The 16,650-nt window shown below is 40.3% G+C and overlaps 1 protein-coding gene across 1 annotated transcript; it reads right to left on the reverse strand.

Moving 5' to 3' along the window:
- Positions 1–241: 241 nt before the first annotated feature.
- LOC117818421 (myosin heavy chain, fast skeletal muscle-like) lies at positions 242–15,638 on the reverse strand. The gene is made up of 39 exons (XM_034691285.1): positions 15,438–15,638; positions 15,162–15,305; positions 14,908–15,064; positions 14,680–14,707; positions 14,466–14,562; positions 14,267–14,359; positions 14,124–14,187; positions 13,943–14,041; positions 12,438–12,541; positions 12,103–12,241; positions 11,635–11,753; positions 11,397–11,546; positions 11,136–11,306; positions 10,740–11,046; positions 10,435–10,502; positions 10,062–10,149; positions 9,724–9,841; positions 8,434–8,557; positions 8,203–8,339; positions 7,082–7,337; positions 6,745–6,987; positions 6,472–6,648; positions 6,250–6,395; positions 6,069–6,159; positions 5,440–5,829; positions 5,201–5,327; positions 4,963–5,081; positions 4,657–4,853; positions 4,346–4,529; positions 4,096–4,261; positions 3,768–3,892; positions 3,342–3,650; positions 3,055–3,258; positions 2,836–2,961; positions 1,777–1,947; positions 1,552–1,656; positions 782–877; positions 470–601; positions 242–361 (listed from the first exon to the last, which is right to left on the reverse strand). The coding sequence occupies exons 1-39, from the start codon at positions 15,636–15,638 to the stop codon at positions 341–343; spliced, it is 5,793 nt and encodes a 1,930-aa protein (XP_034547176.1). The 3' UTR covers positions 242–340.
- Between the last annotated feature and the right edge of the window lie 1,012 nt (positions 15,639–16,650).

Raw genomic sequence — 16,650 nt, forward strand, 5'->3', positions numbered from 1 at the left:
CTGGTTGATTATTGAAGAACAGTTTTAGTTTGTTTTTATAAAGAATAATGTAAATATCCTAGTTCAAAAGATACATTCCTCCAGTTAAGTCACTGTTTCACTTGTCGAAAATAGTTAATTCTCTGTGTACTACACTTCTTTAAAATGATATCATTTATTTTTGCTTCTCTGTTTCTCTGCTGCATGTGACATCTGTACAATCAACCTCATATATCGGTTGATAAAGAAGGAAGGACTGGTATTCAATTGCTTGCTGATTTATTTGTAATCACTAGTGACACATCCAACAAAAACATCATATTATATGATTTCTTGCACTGTGTCTAGACAGGACTGATGCTCACTCAGTAGTTTCTTTCACCTATAAATTAAAACGGAAAAGAAAGACATCAATTACAGTATGTTCTGACATTCCTGGCAAACTTTTTTTTTTGAAAATTGGATCAAAAATAAATCAAAATGAGTATACCCTGATGATTTCACGGCTCTTGACTCTCAGCTTGTTGACCTGACACTCAGCGATGTCAGCACGCTCCTGAGCTTCTTCCATCTCGTGCGTCACCTTCCTGTACCTGCACAGATGAGTGTTGGCCTGCTCCTCCTGAGAAGAACATGTTCAAATTCACAGTTAGATATTTTGCAAAATCTAATCAATTGTATAAGATTAAAAATGTCAGTCAATAAATCATGCTTAGTTGTGCTGCCAGTCTTCTGCTGCTAAAAAAGGTGTCACTGGTGTGATGCATATTTGCGCCCCATGTGTTGAATATTTCCCACTCACAGCCTCCTCAGACTGCCTCTTGTAGGATTTCACTTTCAGCTGCAGCTTGTCCACCAGATCCTGAAGACGGGCAATGTTCTTCCTGTCCTCCTCGGTCTAGAGGCGGTATACAGTAAAGTCTGTTTGAGACCCACGCTCTAGCAAACTCCATTGTGTTTTAAGAATCTCCAAAATCCACGCGGTAGCACACAGCGCATCCGTACATAAGCGTGAAGCACAGTGAAGCAGCTTTTAAAACACTGACAAGAGCAAGTAAGACCACAAGTATGAGTACATAAGACGTGAAACAATGCAGTACAGCAGGCACATTTACATATTTTTATGTTAAGGTAACTCTTCAGTTAGTGCTGCAAAAACACGTCTTTCTTTGACAATGAACTTGCATGTGAGCACTGAGTGCACATGGGAGTTCCCCTTCTCTGCAGATTTTCATAGTGAAAACCTGTGAAACATCTCTATAAATCTCACACATGCAGTCATACTAATAAAAGCACATGGCTGTTAGTATTTATGGATGCATCTGTACACTAGAATGTCTATTCCGAGCTGCTGTCTCTTCAATATTACTTCAGCATGTCAAGCTCTGCTGGAGCCTCAGGCATATGAGGGTGATTCATGCCCTCTAGGGGCCTGGAATATATTCTACATACAGTTTGTTTTAACAGCATAAATTATGGAAGAACTGCAAGTATTGTGCAATATAAGGCAATAGTTTGACTGTTGGATTACATTGAAAGATGTTAAGTGTAAGATGTTCAGGTTCTCTGTACCTGGTAGGTAAGCTCCTTCACTTTGCGTTCATATCTGCGAACACCTTTCACAGCTTCAGCTCCACGTCTCTGCTCAGCATCAAACTCAGTCTGAAGCTCTCGGACCTTGATAAAACAAAAAAAGAATTGTAGATTAAATTTTTGCAAAACTGTACATAGTTTAAAGATAAATATCATACACAAAATATATGACATTATTAGAAATGTTTTCTTGAGGAAAGTTACCCTAGCCTCCAGTTTCTGGATCTGCTTCTTGCCTCCCTTCATGGCCAGACTCTCAGCTTCATCAAGGCGGTGCTGTAGGTCCTTGACAGTCAACTCCATGTTCTTTTTCATCCTCTCCAAATGAGCGCTGGTGTCCTGTTCCTTCTTCAGCTCTTCAGCCATCATGGCAGCCTAAACAAAGAGCAGTTGTTAGAAAACCTATAAAGTGCTGCTCTTGAGTCTTTTAAAACTTAGTATGTTTCAGAAAAGGCAGCTACCAACCGATGGCTGCATGACGGTACAGAGGTTGCCTGAGGCATTTCATGTCATAACACAGAGCTGAGCCAAGTCATGAAAGTGGTTTTATTTACTCAGTCTTGATTGTTGAAGATTATCTTGCAATTCTTTAAAACCAACTTCAATGAAAGAATTTGACATTTCTGAGATGTACAACATATAGATTTAATCCCTGCAGTACTTTACAAGTGGAATGGTTAGGAAAAATATAAGACTTCATTTAGCAGTCAAATGTATAAATATCAAGCCAAAGTGCTCTAAAAGTAACCCTGAATTGTAATGCCTATAAAATGATTGTCATAATTTCTTTTGTGCCACATAGATATTATCATTTTAGTCATTTCATATGATCCCTTTTTCTGTTAAGCTTATCGATCAAAGTCAGTCAATCAAAGCAGGAACTTACATGACAGGACTACAGCTTGTCAGCTTGGAGCTGCAAGATATCTGCTTCTACTGTCATATAACCCCTCTGCATTTACCATTGGCAGAATAAACAGTATGCATAGCTTTGTTTAGTTTGCAGTATCAAACATTGGTTAAACATCTTAATCTATTTTTGATTTTTATCTGGGATTCTTTTTCAATACTAGGGTAGGTATGTGCATCTTACTGCACCATTGATTCAGCTGTGCAATGTATTTAAGTCAAATCCACCACTAGCTGCTCTAAAGTGCCATGTGTCTAAAATAAGTAACTATGAGCTCCAGTCATTGACTGAAGGCAGCTGTGTTCTGATGAAGCTGTGAGTAGCGTATACAATATAACAAAAATAGAGCTCACATCAGTGATTGCCTTCTTGGCCTTGTCTTCAGCGTTTCTTGCTTCCTGCACAGCATCTTCCACTTCACCTTGGATCTGAATCAGGTCAGTTTCCAACTTCTTCTTGGTGTTGATGAGGCTGGTGTTCTGAAGAAAAAAAGGTGTTGAAACAGTTTCTAATTTACTAAATTACTAAACTGTCTCATATGACAGGGACATATGGCAAAATAGTGGTTATACCTGAGAGTGTAGCAGCCCCACACGCTCACTGGCATCCACCAGCTCCTGCTCAGCTATTTTGCGGCTTCTGTCGGTCTGCTCCAGAGCAACTCTCAGCTCCTCGATCTCAGCCTGCATCAGATTATTTCTGCGCTCCACCATGGCGACCTGCTCCTTCAGGTCAGCCTGACCTCTAATGGCATCATCAAGGTGCAGTTGGGTATCCTAAATGAGAAAGAAGAAACATCTTCAGTGCAGGATGAATAAAGTCAGCTTTGCTGGCTGCTTTGTTTGATAAGCCGTGATACCTTCAGCTGTGCCTGCACGTTCCTCAGCTGTTTCTGGGCCTCAGCTGCCTGCCTGTTGGCGTGGCTCAGTTGAATCTCCATCTCATTGAGGTCTCCCTCCATCTTCTTCTTGATCCTCAGGGCTTCATTTCTGCTCCTGATCTCTGCATCCAAAGTGCTTTGCATGGTGTCAATCACTCTCTGACTGTTCCTCTTGATTTGCTCAATCTCCTCATCTTTCTCTGCAATCTTTCTGTCCACCTCATTTTTCACCTGGGTGAGCTCCAACTGGAGACGGATCATCTTTGATTCTTCATGCTCCAGTGTGGCCTGCAAAATCAAGTGTATGGTCAAAAGACGTATACAGAAGGTTCAGGTATGAAGATTGTGAACTTAAAACTCCTGGGGAGTGTTTGTTAGATTTTTTTCAAGCAAGTCCTTAAATACCTCTGCTTCTTCCAAAGCAGTCTGAATTTCTGCTTTCTCGTTTTCTGCTATCTTCTTTGCCTTCTCCAGCTCATGAATAGTTTTTCCCGTTTCAGCAATTTGTTCAGTCAGATCAGAAACTTCCTCTGTTTAGAAAATCAACAAAATGTAATTAACACATTAAATTTAAACTGTTTTCATACAGTTCCATTCAATATTTGACTATATTTTTAAGGTAAGTTCAGGAGCTTCTAGTTGCTAAATATTTAACATGCATTAATGTTCAACTTGCTTTTAGTTTCATTTCATAATACATTTATTTAATTCCATGCAAGATTTGTTTTCTCACGTTGCAGGTTCTTGTTCTCCCTCTTCAGGTTTTCCAGGTGGTCAAGAGATTCTTCATAGGAGTTTTTAATCTTAAACATCTCTGTGCTTAAAGCACGAGCCTCCTTCTGAGATCCCTCAAGCTCTGCCTGGCTCTCCTCATACTTCTGCTTCCATTCAGCGAGAACCTGAATATGTTGAAATCAAATTAGTTTTTTCTGTAACTTCCTGTAATCCAGCTGAAGCAGTCCACTGTGAAAAAAATATCAAACCTTGTCAAAGTTCCTTTGCTTCTTGTCAAGGGTAGCAGCTAGAGCATTAGCTCTCTCCACATCAATCATCATGTCTTCCACCTCACCCTGCAGTCTCTGTTTAGTCTTTTCCAGAGAGGCACATTTTGCATTCACAGCCTCGATGGATTCCTCTGCATCCTGAAGACGCTGGGCCAGCTTTTTCCTGATGAAACATAAAGTGAACAGGTTTTTAAATGTTTTAAAGAATGTGTTCTTTCAGTAAAAACTGAGAATACATTGTTCAGATGCTTTAAAGAACCCCTCACATCTACAAATAAAATATTAATTACTTTGACTCCTCCAGCTCCTCAGTGCGCTGAATGGCATCAGTTTCATATTTGGTTCTCCACTGAGCCACCTCGCTGTTAGCCTTGGACATTGAACGCTGCAGCTCAGACTTGGCCTCCTGCTCCTCTTCATACTGCTCTCTGAGCAGATCGCAGTCATGACGAGCTGACTGAACAGCATGAGCCAGGGCGCTCTTGGCCTAACAATGAAATTATTGTGGCAATTATTTAATGGGGAAAAGCATGGTTTTACTGTTAAGGAATAAATAACAGCATTGATCACTAGATAAAAAAATAATTCTGCAGTACCTTAACTTCTTCCTCAAGCTGCCTTTTGAGCTCTTCAATCTGGTGAATAAAACCCTGTTTTCCTCTTGTCAGCTGAGAGACCAGAGACTCCTTTTCCTCCAACTGACGACTAAATTCCCCTGATTAGGAATACAGAAGAATTGATCAGCAGCCATGGCTAAGCACACGTACTAACTTGCAATGATATGTATATTGTTAAGATTTTTTTTAGCATACTCATCGCAGATGTTACACTCACCATTTTCAGTCATCAGTCTTGACCTCTGAATGTTAATGTCATTTAACTGACGTACGCGCTCTTCATTCTTGGTCTTAAGTTCACTTAGTTGATCCTCAAGAGAACGGCACATTTTCTCCATGTTAGCCTGTAGATAAATAACATGTTTTTAATTTGGAGCTAATTCTTTCTTACAAGATAAAACATCAATTATAGCAGTTATTGTTTTAAAGCAAAGACAAAACAAATGTATATTTTACTTTTGATTTGGCAACAGACTCCATATTGCTGCTGAGGTCATCAATCTCCATCTTGTATTCACTCTTCTCTTTCTCCAGCTTCTGTTTGACTCTCTGGAGGTTGTCGATCTGTTCTCCCAGCTCTGCCACGCTGTCAGCCTGCTTCTTGCGGAGGGCGGCAGCAGTGGACTCATGCTGCAGGGTGGACTCTTCGAGGTCACGACGCAGCTTCTGAAACTCTGCCTCACGCTTCTTGTTCATCTCAATCTGAACAGATGTTGCTCCACCAGCTTCTTCCAGCCTCTCGCTGATCTCCTCAAGTTCCCTGGAGAGATCAGACCTCTGCTTCTCAACCTTGGCCCGAGCAGCACGCTCAGCCTCAATCTCCTCCTCCAGCTCCTCAATACGAGCCTGTGATCAAAATTAAGGACAAATTGCCTCATCTTAGATTTTACTATTCTGATGTTGTAAAGAATAATTCTCTTTTTCACTTTAAATTTTAAAAATAACTTTCAGAAGGCCTGATTACAATGATGTTAGTTATATTTGTGTAACCCTGGATTCAATTTCATCTGTTCATCCAGAAGTCACTTCAGAGAGAAAGATAACTGCAAACATATCTGACTGAAGCATATTCAACTAAAAATTACCTGCAGTTCCTTGATCTTCTTTTGAAGTTGAACATCAACTGCCTGTTCATCCTCAATCCTGCTGAGAAGCTGGCTTATCTCAAAGTCCCTCCTTTGTTAACAAAAATGGTGACAAATGTTAGATTTACACTGGCATTTTGGAATTTTGTGGTCATAATATCAGTTTTGTACTACTACATACTTCTTTATTTTCTCCTCAGACTGCTGCTTGTCGTTCTCCAGATCCATGATGGATTCCAGGGCCAGTTTCAGATCTCCCTCAAGCTTTCTTTTTGATCGCTCAAGATCCATACGGAGTTTTCTCTCTTGCTCCAGGGAGCCTTCAATCTAGTAAATTAACATAAAGTTAAAAAAGAAAAAGAAAAACGTATGTGCACTCAGTTGAAATAAAGCAGCAGCTTACATCATCCACTTGTTGCTCCAGCTTGACTTTAGCCTTTGTCAGAGTGTTGACTTTGTCTTCCTCTGCCTGCAGGTCATCCAGGATCTGTTGATGGGACTCTTGGAGGGCTTTTCTCTCTTTGGTCAGCTTGGCAATGGTCTCATCCTGAACTGTCATCTCTTCCACCAGGTTTTTAACCTGAACATTTGGATCAAGACAATTACTTAAAATGTGATCAACGCTTTTTTATAATAAGAGAAGTTTAAGAATGCAACATGAAGAGACAACATGAACCTTGTTCTCAGTGGCATGTTTCTCCTTTTCCACTTTTGCCAGGGTGAGCTCCAAGTCATCAATATCTCTCTTCAACTCAGAGCACTCGTCCTCCAGCTTCCTCTTCTTTGCCGTCAGCTCAGCATTTATTTCCTCCTCGTCCTCCAGTCTTTCGGATGCCTCTTTGGCTTTGGCCTCAAGCTGGATTTTGGCTTTGATGAGCCCCTCACATCTCTCCTCTGCATCACTGAGAGTGTCACCTTCCTAAATTTGATAGAACATTACATTTCACTAATTGTAACTCAACTGTAAACATCAGAATCGCTAGAAAAGTAACTCTTCTATGCTTCTTACGTACAGATTGAATTTGCAACTGCAAGTCATTTTTTTCCTGAACGAGAGTAACCATCTTCTCCTCCAGTTCTTTCTTCTTAGCCAGAGCTTTTGCTAGCTCCTCTTTAGTCTTTTCAAAGTCCTCTTTCATCTGAACCATCTCTTTTTCAGTCTCTGCACTCTTCAGCAGAGGCTTAATCTTAAAGTAAAGCTTCATCCATGGCCATGTTTTGACGTTCATGAATGAGCGGATGTTGTACTGGATGGAGTAAATGGCCTCTCTGGAGAAACAAGACAGAAAAAGAGAAAGTGATTTATTTCTGTTGTCCAAAAAAGATGTCAAATCTATTGGCAATAACATTTAAGACTCATACATCTGACCAGCCATGATAGCTATCTCTCCTCCGCTATCTCCTTAACAAAAGGGGAGAGACCATGGGTTTTATCTGATCAAGAGCCACAGTTGGAAAAGGTTTACAATCGAAAATGTGCATTGCTTGGCCATGAAAAGTGAGCCTGACTTGCCTTGGAATAAAGAAAATAAAAATTCTGTCACCAGTGGACTCTGATGATTCCCTGGCTCTCACAAGCATGTCAGATTTATTATACCATCACTGAGAATATAAAATAGCCTACAGTACTAAATTGAATTAAATACTGGCCCTGAAGTAAATATCTTCTTATGTAACCCAACATATCCCTCTACACAAGCTCTGGCCAGAAACAGAGAGTCTTAAAATGAATGTTCTCAAAACTCTTTTTCAATTCTTTTCATTTTATGTTCAACAAAGAACAAGTCTACTGAGGCGCTGGTTTTGGCTAAGGAGTTAAATTTTGCGAAAAATGTACACAGGCTATAGACCTTGATGTGGTCAGCCCAGGTTGGATTCTATCAGCATAGCAGTTAAAGCGCGCCCCAGAGGCCGTGGTCCTCGTTGCGGCAGTCGATGGTTCTACACCCGCCCTTGACCAGTTGCTGTGTGTCTTCCCCAACTCTCTCCTCCACACATTTCCTGTCTCTCTTCAGCTGTCCTATCCAATAAAGTTGCAAATGCCCCCCAAAAAACTCTCTCTTTCCAGTTTTCCACTGTCTCATCTCTCCCAATAAAGGTACAAAAAGAATGAATGAACAAATACAATGCTCACCTCCTTTGCATCATTTTGACAAATTCCCGTCTCATTAGGTAAGCTCTAAAGAGAGCCTGAGTCATCACGACCAGTTCACACAGCTTCTCATCTCTCATCTCCTCAAGCGTGCCCAGCAGTCCAGCCTTGAAGAACACCTGATGACAGAAAAAAAGTAATTTAACTGTATCCATTTCTTTTCCCATGTACACTGTGGTATTATATTATGATGCACTACATCTGTGTATTTACCTTGGTAAAGCCAAATTTGTACTGAGTCCTGTCCACGTCTATGGATCCCAACAGTTTCTCAGAGGCCTTCTTGTTGTCAATGAACTGTCCCTCAGGTATGACACTAGCATTCAATACTTTGTATCTAAAAGGGATACATTTGACCGAATTAGGGGTGTGCAATCATGTGATAAAGATTGTGAAGGATTAGAACTTGTTCACGATCTGCAAACCAAGAGAGGTCATAGCATCGGCACGTTCTGTTAAGATAAGATATACTTTATTTGTCCCCCGTTGGGGGAAATTCTTTGTTGTAATCTGTTGTAATGTTATGCTCATACACAGATGCATAATGTTGGAGTTTAAAAATGCACAGACAGAGCCAGAACAAACTGCACGCCCACCACATTGACTGAACCTACTGCATCATTATTCTGATTGTGGTAATACAACGTGATATAAGTTTTACTGTAGGTTCTCATTGTGGTGTGATATGCGTGTCTGCCTGTCTTTCCCTGTGTCAGATTATACACATGCAGTGTTCTGCAAAGATGGTAAACTCAAAGACATAGTCTCACTGTTTAAAAAAAACACTGAAATGCCTACTTTGAGACAAATTTAAATGTAGTAAAGATTGTGTTTACATGCTTATTTTAGCGAGACATGGTGTATGCAGAATAAAACAGTGATCTTAGAGATCGGTGGTTATACTAGCAGAATTAGCCTGAACAGGTTCTTTACTGTATGGTTATGTAGAAGTTTGATAATTAATTTTTCTCTTTTCAGTTAGAGTTACACTATCCTCTACCTTTTCGATAACATGAAGAGATTAGCATGTGAATGATGTCACTTTACTTTAATAAAAAGTTGAATTCATTCAGAAAGTACCAGGCATTAATTATTTAAATAAATAGTTACATACTAAGTGCTGCCTCAGTGATTCGACTGGTATGCTAGCTTGATAAGCATAACGTGCAAAACAATCTTGGAAATACAAGTGAAAAAGAATGGTTAAACAACCAATAGTATGATTCTGTCATTAAAATCATGATATGATGGGCATGGATTTAGCCTAATGGTTAAGCGGACGGCCCGGGTTCGATACCGACCTGAGACAGACAATCTCTTCCTGTTTCTAGCTCTATCCACTATCATCTCCTCTCTAATACAGGTCTAAAAAGACCAAAAAATGTAACTAAAAAAATATATCATGATACGATATCACTGTTGGATCACTCACCCCTAAAAAAGATCATGAACAAAACAGGATAAACACATGCACACTAACAGGTACAGAAATAGCTCTTGTACCTCTGCTTGAAGTCGCCGTACTGGATTCTGCTTGGGAAACCTTTCCTACAGATCCTGATTCCTTCCAGTACACCGTTACACCTCAGCTGGTGGATGACCAGGAAGTTCTCCATGAGACCTTAGACAGTGAAAAAACACAAATTATGTGACCAACAGGACTTTCTTGTACAAGTTAGAAAACAGTGAATTTGAAGCAGACTGAATTAGAAACATTAACCTAATGTAAGTGATTTATGTGTCTTCATGATGTGATCATATACATCAAAGCCTTTTTCATCGGACTGTTTGATAAGAATATGTGACTTCTGTCAGTCAGAGTCATAATGTTTGGAACTTACCTGGTGTTTTTGATTCATTGGGAATCAGACAGCGCACAAAGTGTGGGTGGGTGCTCCTTAAGTTGGTCATCAGCTTGCCCAAGTTTTCCTGTTGAGGGACTTAACATTCATTATTTTTGTTTTACCTCAAATTTTTTCATTAATTTGTCTTCATCAATGCACATGCTTGATAACTTTTAAATCATAAAGCTCAACATTATAAAACAGAAATTGTGAGACGTAATGAACTTCCCACTTTAGTTTCAGTTTTGAAAAGCAGATATCTGTCACAGATAAAACTAAATGAATTCCTCTTGAGGAAAACAAATCAACTGTCATTAATATCAAGATTTATGGAAAAGATACCATAAAGTCTATTCATAAAAAAAATTACCCGGAAGAGAGCTGATACCGTCTGGAAGGATCCACCCTTCTTTTTGCCACCCTTCTTACCTTTACCATCTGTGAAACAAATGTGCATTTTTCATTTTTATTTTGCATCCTCAATAAGCATTTTGGAGTACAAATCAATAATTATGACATAACTTGGTGCTTCCTTTATATATAAATCACATCAGATTCTCCTGCTCATTCCTGAAAAAAACTCACTTACAACTTAACCATTATGTCAAACTGAATTTTTGCATCCTAATTACATGTAGTCTAGTGACTTCAATATGAAATAAAACATGTACTTACCATCTGCTGCAGCATGTGTAAAGTAAAGGTTAGCCAACAACTTCATTGAAGACTTCTGGTAGAGCTGAACAACTGAGTCGTTCAGAGGGTCCTTGTTCTTATCAAGCCAGCCAGTGACATTGTAATCAACAGTGCCAGCATAGTGCACCAGGGCAAAGTGGGCCTCAGCCTTGCCTTTGGCAGGTTTGGGTTTCTGGAAGGGGGCACTTTTACCGAGATGCTGGTCATACAGTTTGTTCTTGAAGGTGACGTCTGATGCCTTGGGGAACATGCACTCCTCTTCAAGGATGGAGAAGATGCCCATTGGCTGTCAGGATGAAATGATTATTTAAAACAACAGCTTTGAAGTCAACAGACAGGTTCTCTGGGTTTGAGAATATCAAACATGTCGCTCACCTTCTCAATCAGCTCAATGCAGGCAGCCAAATCCATACCAAAGTCAATGAACTCCCATTCAATTCCCTCTTTCTTGTACTCCTCTTGTTCCAGCACAAACATGTGGTGGTTGAAAAACTGTTGCAGTTTTTCATTGGTGAAGTTGATGCACAGCTGCTCCAAGCTGTTGTACTATAGATGGAAAATGAGATAGTTTGACGCTTCCATTTGTGTTTTATTCACCTTGAAAAAGTTAACAAGTGCAACATATTGTTTACTTACATCAAAGATTTCAAACCCTGCAATATCTAAGACCCCGATGAAAAAGTTTCTGGGCTGCTTCGTGTCCAGCATCTCGTTGATTCTGACCACCATCCACAAGAACATTTTCTCATAGACAGACTTGCTGAGAGCCATCACTGCATTATTCACCTACAGACAGAAAGACTTCTGGTTACATGAAATTGTTTCATTAATTTATACATTTATGTTGATATACCAGTATTGATATGTAGATTACCTGTGGCACAGTTTGACCTTTCACCACCATTTCATTGCCAACCTTGACTCTTGGGTAACATAAAGCCTTGAGCATATCAGCAGAGTTCAGGCCCATGAGGTAGGCGATTTTATCAGCAACTGTTAAAGACAGACACCAAAATCCTTACTTAAGTATGCTAACAAGTTACAAAATGTAATTTGAATGATTATGGAAACTACAAACATTTATCCAATCATCCTATGCTACTTATAAGATGAACAGTACTGTGGCAGCAGGTTAGCCCAGATATTTTTCTGCCCAGACAAATCTTCTGGCTAAAGGAGGAGAACTCTTGCAATGCAATAATTCTCAAATGCAGAAAGCATTGTTGAAAAAACAAATATGTTGTAGATGACCTCGATTAACAGGTGCATGAAAAAAAATGTTTTGGATGCTAAAATAAATGATGCAATGATATGATATGCAGAAATTTTACTCAGCAGTTACCCTCAGTGCCATCAGGTTCAGCCTGCTCTTCACGCTGCTTCTGCTTGAACTTCATGTTTCCGTGATGCATCACAGCTCCAGTCAGCTTGTAAATGCCCATCTTCTCCTCTGCAGTGAAGCCCAGGATGTCAATGGCAGTCTTCAGAATGAAATATAAAAAATAAATGTATTGTTACCTTCTCTATCGGAAATATTTTTGTCTTTCAGTGTATGCAAAGACTTATTGGTTTATTTTATTTTATTCATTGCTTAAAAACGATATACTGAGATCTGAAGGACCTTACAGTATGACAGTATAAGTTTCATTTATTGGATTTTGCAGCTTGTATACTCACATCAGTTGCAATGAATTCCTCAACGTCATTGATACTCTTGACACTGATTTCTCCTTGGCTGATCATTGTATAGTCGTATGGGTTTTTGGTGATGAGGAGAGCATCTGGAAAATGTCAGTTGTATTTAATAATACCTAAGTTTTATATAGCGCTTTTCAATAACTCAAAGAAGCTTTACAAGAGAGACAATAAATAAATAAAGACATATAAGACAAGCAGACGACAAGGGAAGAGGTGGAATAATTAATGTGTGGGGAATGCCTGTTTTAAAAGGTAAGTTTTTAACTGTTTTTTAAATGAATGAAGTGAGTCAGAAGCACAGATGTGTGGGGGGAGAGAGTTCCAGAGGTCGGGGGCGGCTATAGCAAAGGCCCGGTCCCCCAAGGTACGGTGCTTGGATTTAGTAATGAGAGTGAGGAGGTTGGAGTCAGAGGATCGGAGGCGGCGGGAGGGGTGGTAGTACTGGAGAAGGTCAGTGAGGTATGGGGTGGCCAGGTTATTGAGGGATTTGTACGTGGTGAGCAGGATCTTGAAATAGATGCGCTGTTTTACGGGGAGCCAGTGGAGCTGTTGAAGGACAGGGGTGATGTGGTCTCTGGAGCGGGAGTGGGTGAGTAGCCGGGCAGCAGAGTTCTGTATGTATTGTAGTTTTTGTAGATGGGAGGAGGGAATACCATACAGGAGGCTATTACAGTAGTCGAGTCGCGAGGATATAAAAGCATGAATTAGGGTTTCAGCAGCGGATTTGGAGAGAGTGGGACGGAGGCGGGCGATGTTGCGGAGGTGAAAGAAGGCAGTTTTGGTGATGTGACGGATGTGGGGTTGGAAGGAGAGAGTCTGATCGAAGATGACGCCAAGGTTTTTGATCTGAGGGGAGGGGGTGACTGTGTGACCGTCTATGGAGAGCTTGAAGTCCTGGGCAGAGGGGAGGAGGGATTTGGGGCCGATGATGATGATTTCAGATTTGTTACTATTGAGTTTTAGAAAATTGGTGGTCATCCATGATTTTATTGCAGATAGGCAGGTGGTGAGGGTGGAAACAGTGGCAGCGCTGATTGTTTTGGTGGAAAGGTAGAGTTGGGTGTCGTCGGCGTAACAGTGAAATTGGAGTCCATGATGGCGAATGATGTGACCAAAGGGTAGGATGTACAGAATGAAAAGGAGGGGACCAAGCACCGAGCCTTGAGGGACACCATGGGTTACTGAAATGGAGTGGGATGAGCAGTTGTTAATGGAGATGAATTGCTGTCTGTCTGTGAGGTAGGATGAGAGCCAGGAGAGGGCTGAACCAGTTATGCCAGTGTAATGCTGTAAGCGGTGGAGCAGGATGGAGTGGTCGATGGTGTCAAAGGCTGAGCTGAGGTCGAGGAGAAGGAGAATTGAGAGGGAGCCAGAGTCTGAGGCGAGCAGGAGGTCGTTGGTGACTTTGATGAGGGCTGTTTCGGTGCTGTGGGGTGCGGAAGCACGTATTAGTTCTAAAAAAAATAATCTTGATCAGTGCTCACCTATCAGCTCTGGTTTGTGTCCTGTCATGAGCTGATAGAAGATGTGGTAGCTCCTCTCAGCAGACAGCTGGAATGTCACTCGAGACTTCTCTAGCAGATCTGTCAATTACAAAGTTAAAGACTGATCCAATCTGTTCACTGAGACAAGGGCACAAAGACAGACGATCATATATTGCCTTACATGTTTCAATGTCTGCTGAGGCCAGTTTTCCAGTTGTTCCAAAATGGATTCTGATGAATTTACCCTGCAAAAGAATGTAGATAAGAATTAAAACTTGTTGCCTCTGACACTGGTAAAAAGTAATCTAAAGAACAAATACTTACAAAGCGGGATGAGTTGTCATTCCTCACAGTTTTGGCATTACCATAAGCCTCCAGCAGGGGATTAGCTGCAATGATTTGGTCTTCCAGCGATCCCTGGAGATAATGTCACATGACATTTGTGAGAATTAAGCTTTTCTTCTGATATCACAGATATGTACAATACATGACATCTACCTCACTCTACCTGTATTTTTCCAACAGCCTGCTCTGCTTTCTTTCCACCAGCCACTGCGATTGTCGCAAAGTACTGGATGACACGTTTGGTGTTGACAGTCTTTCCTGCACCAGATTCTCCGCTAAAATACAGATAAACATTTGACTCTCCTGTTGGTGTGACTTAGACATTTAACAACACAGAATGTATCATTCTGACTTATATCAATCTAAATTAGCTCTCTGCAGCCTTAACTTACGTAATCAGGATTGATTGGTTCTCACGATCTGTTGAGAGAAGTTAATCACACACACAATGCGTTATTGCAGTAATATAATCACATTCCGTTTATGTAATTTAAACCAGTCACTTAGTAATACTGAAATGCATGTTTAGCAAAAAATAGATCAAAATATTTGAGGGGCTGGCTCCTTATAAAGTGTCCATTCAAAGCATTCTGAGCATGTTGGATCTTATAAACTGATACCTTGGAGCATGAACTGATAGGCGTTATCAGAGATGGAGAAGATGTGGGGGGGGGCCTCAATCCTCTTTTTCCCTCTGTACCCTGCCACAACAATTGCATCATACACTGGGAGCCACTTGTAGGGGTTCACAGTAACGCAGAACAGCCCGGAGTAGGTCTGTTATGAGGAGGGGATATAGAAATGTAATGTCATCTTCAGACTTGCATTTCTTACGCTACAAAAACTTTGTACATTGATGATTGATCAGCCTTACATAGATCATCCATGCTGCATAACGCTCTTTGAGGTTATACAGCACAGAGGGCTCGCTGAGGTGGGTCATCATGGCCATGTCCTCAATTTTGTCAAACTTTGGAGGGTTCATGGGGAAGATCTCATCTTCTTTTACAGTGAGGGTCTGAAAACCAAAACATTCAAGAAAGAGTTCTAAGACTGTGCAGCACAGTTTCATAAAGTTAATGGAGTTGATTCCTTCGCCTACTGTATATCCAGTCTAGTATATTATTTGTGACAATAGATGTCCACAAACCTTTCCACCTTGAATTTCAACTGTGGCTTTGTCACCTTCCTTCTTCACTAGTTTCCCCTTCAAATACATCTCTTTGGGCTCCGTCACAAAGTATGCAGTTTTTGCATCAAAGGGAGTGTTTTGAGCCTCTATTCTCTCCTTCTCAGATTTCCGAAGGTATAAGGCAGCTTTGCCAAAACACTCTAATTCCGCATCCCCCATGGCTCCCTCTGTAAAAACAAAACAAATCTGGCATAATTTAAATAATTCATTTTTATTTTAATCATTTTTTTATTTTAAATTAGATGTACTTAAACAATTTAATTCCAATTTAATAATAGGGGCATTTTTTTAGTTACTAGTTGCATGAAATTCATTTACCTTTTTGTTGGCCCTGCTGCAGTTGTTCTGTGGATACTACAAAAAAGTCAAAGTCAAATCAGAAAAAAGTAGTAGGACTTGCAAGCTTCACAACACTTAAATCAGCAACTTTTGGTTATCCTACAGGAGAAATGTAGAAAAACTTAATTGCTAAAGTACTGCACAGTATGCAAAGAGACGACTCACCTCTGAAGGCAGCCTTTCAGTCCAAAACTTCTGACAAGCCTGGGAGTGCTTCTTTTATACTGAAATCTCTGGACACCATGAAGCACAGATCCTGTTAAGGCCACTGAGCTTGTCTCTAAAGAATGATGTCAGATGGTCTATGAAACTTATCATCTTAACTGCTGTCATCCTATCCTGTGAAATAAAAACATCTTATGAAACACCTGGTCAAAAGTGCAGATCTAACTAACTGGTTATGACTGTGCATGTCATCACTTTAATATCTGATACTTTGTATGCAAAGGTTTGACGACAAGGAACAACTGATGTACTCTGTATTTCTCAGTTACTATGGGTTGCTTATTTATGTATTAAAATTAGGAGTGACGCTACCACTAAAAGCGAAGATGAATGTGGGACAGAATTTTTATTTTCTAACAGGATACGTTCGTTTTCAACTAGTGTATACTCATTTACGACTGTTGCTCTATTCAAAAGTCTTTGGCAGTGACATTGTTGTAGACATCTCTAGAGAAGTGGGCCATGTGTGCCGTAGCTAAATTAGGATCCCATAATCATCTATTATCCTGTAGTGCTTTCCCTCCAAAGAAATTTGACACCCAAGACACTGTGAAAGTATTCTCTTGTGGTGTAATTGCAGTATGACAAGAGATGATATTCAATATGT

The sequence above is a fragment of the Notolabrus celidotus genome, chromosome 1 (genome assembly GCF_009762535.1).
Source record: "Notolabrus celidotus isolate fNotCel1 chromosome 1, fNotCel1.pri, whole genome shotgun sequence".
Classification (NCBI taxonomy): domain Eukaryota; kingdom Metazoa; phylum Chordata; class Actinopteri; order Labriformes; family Labridae; genus Notolabrus; species Notolabrus celidotus.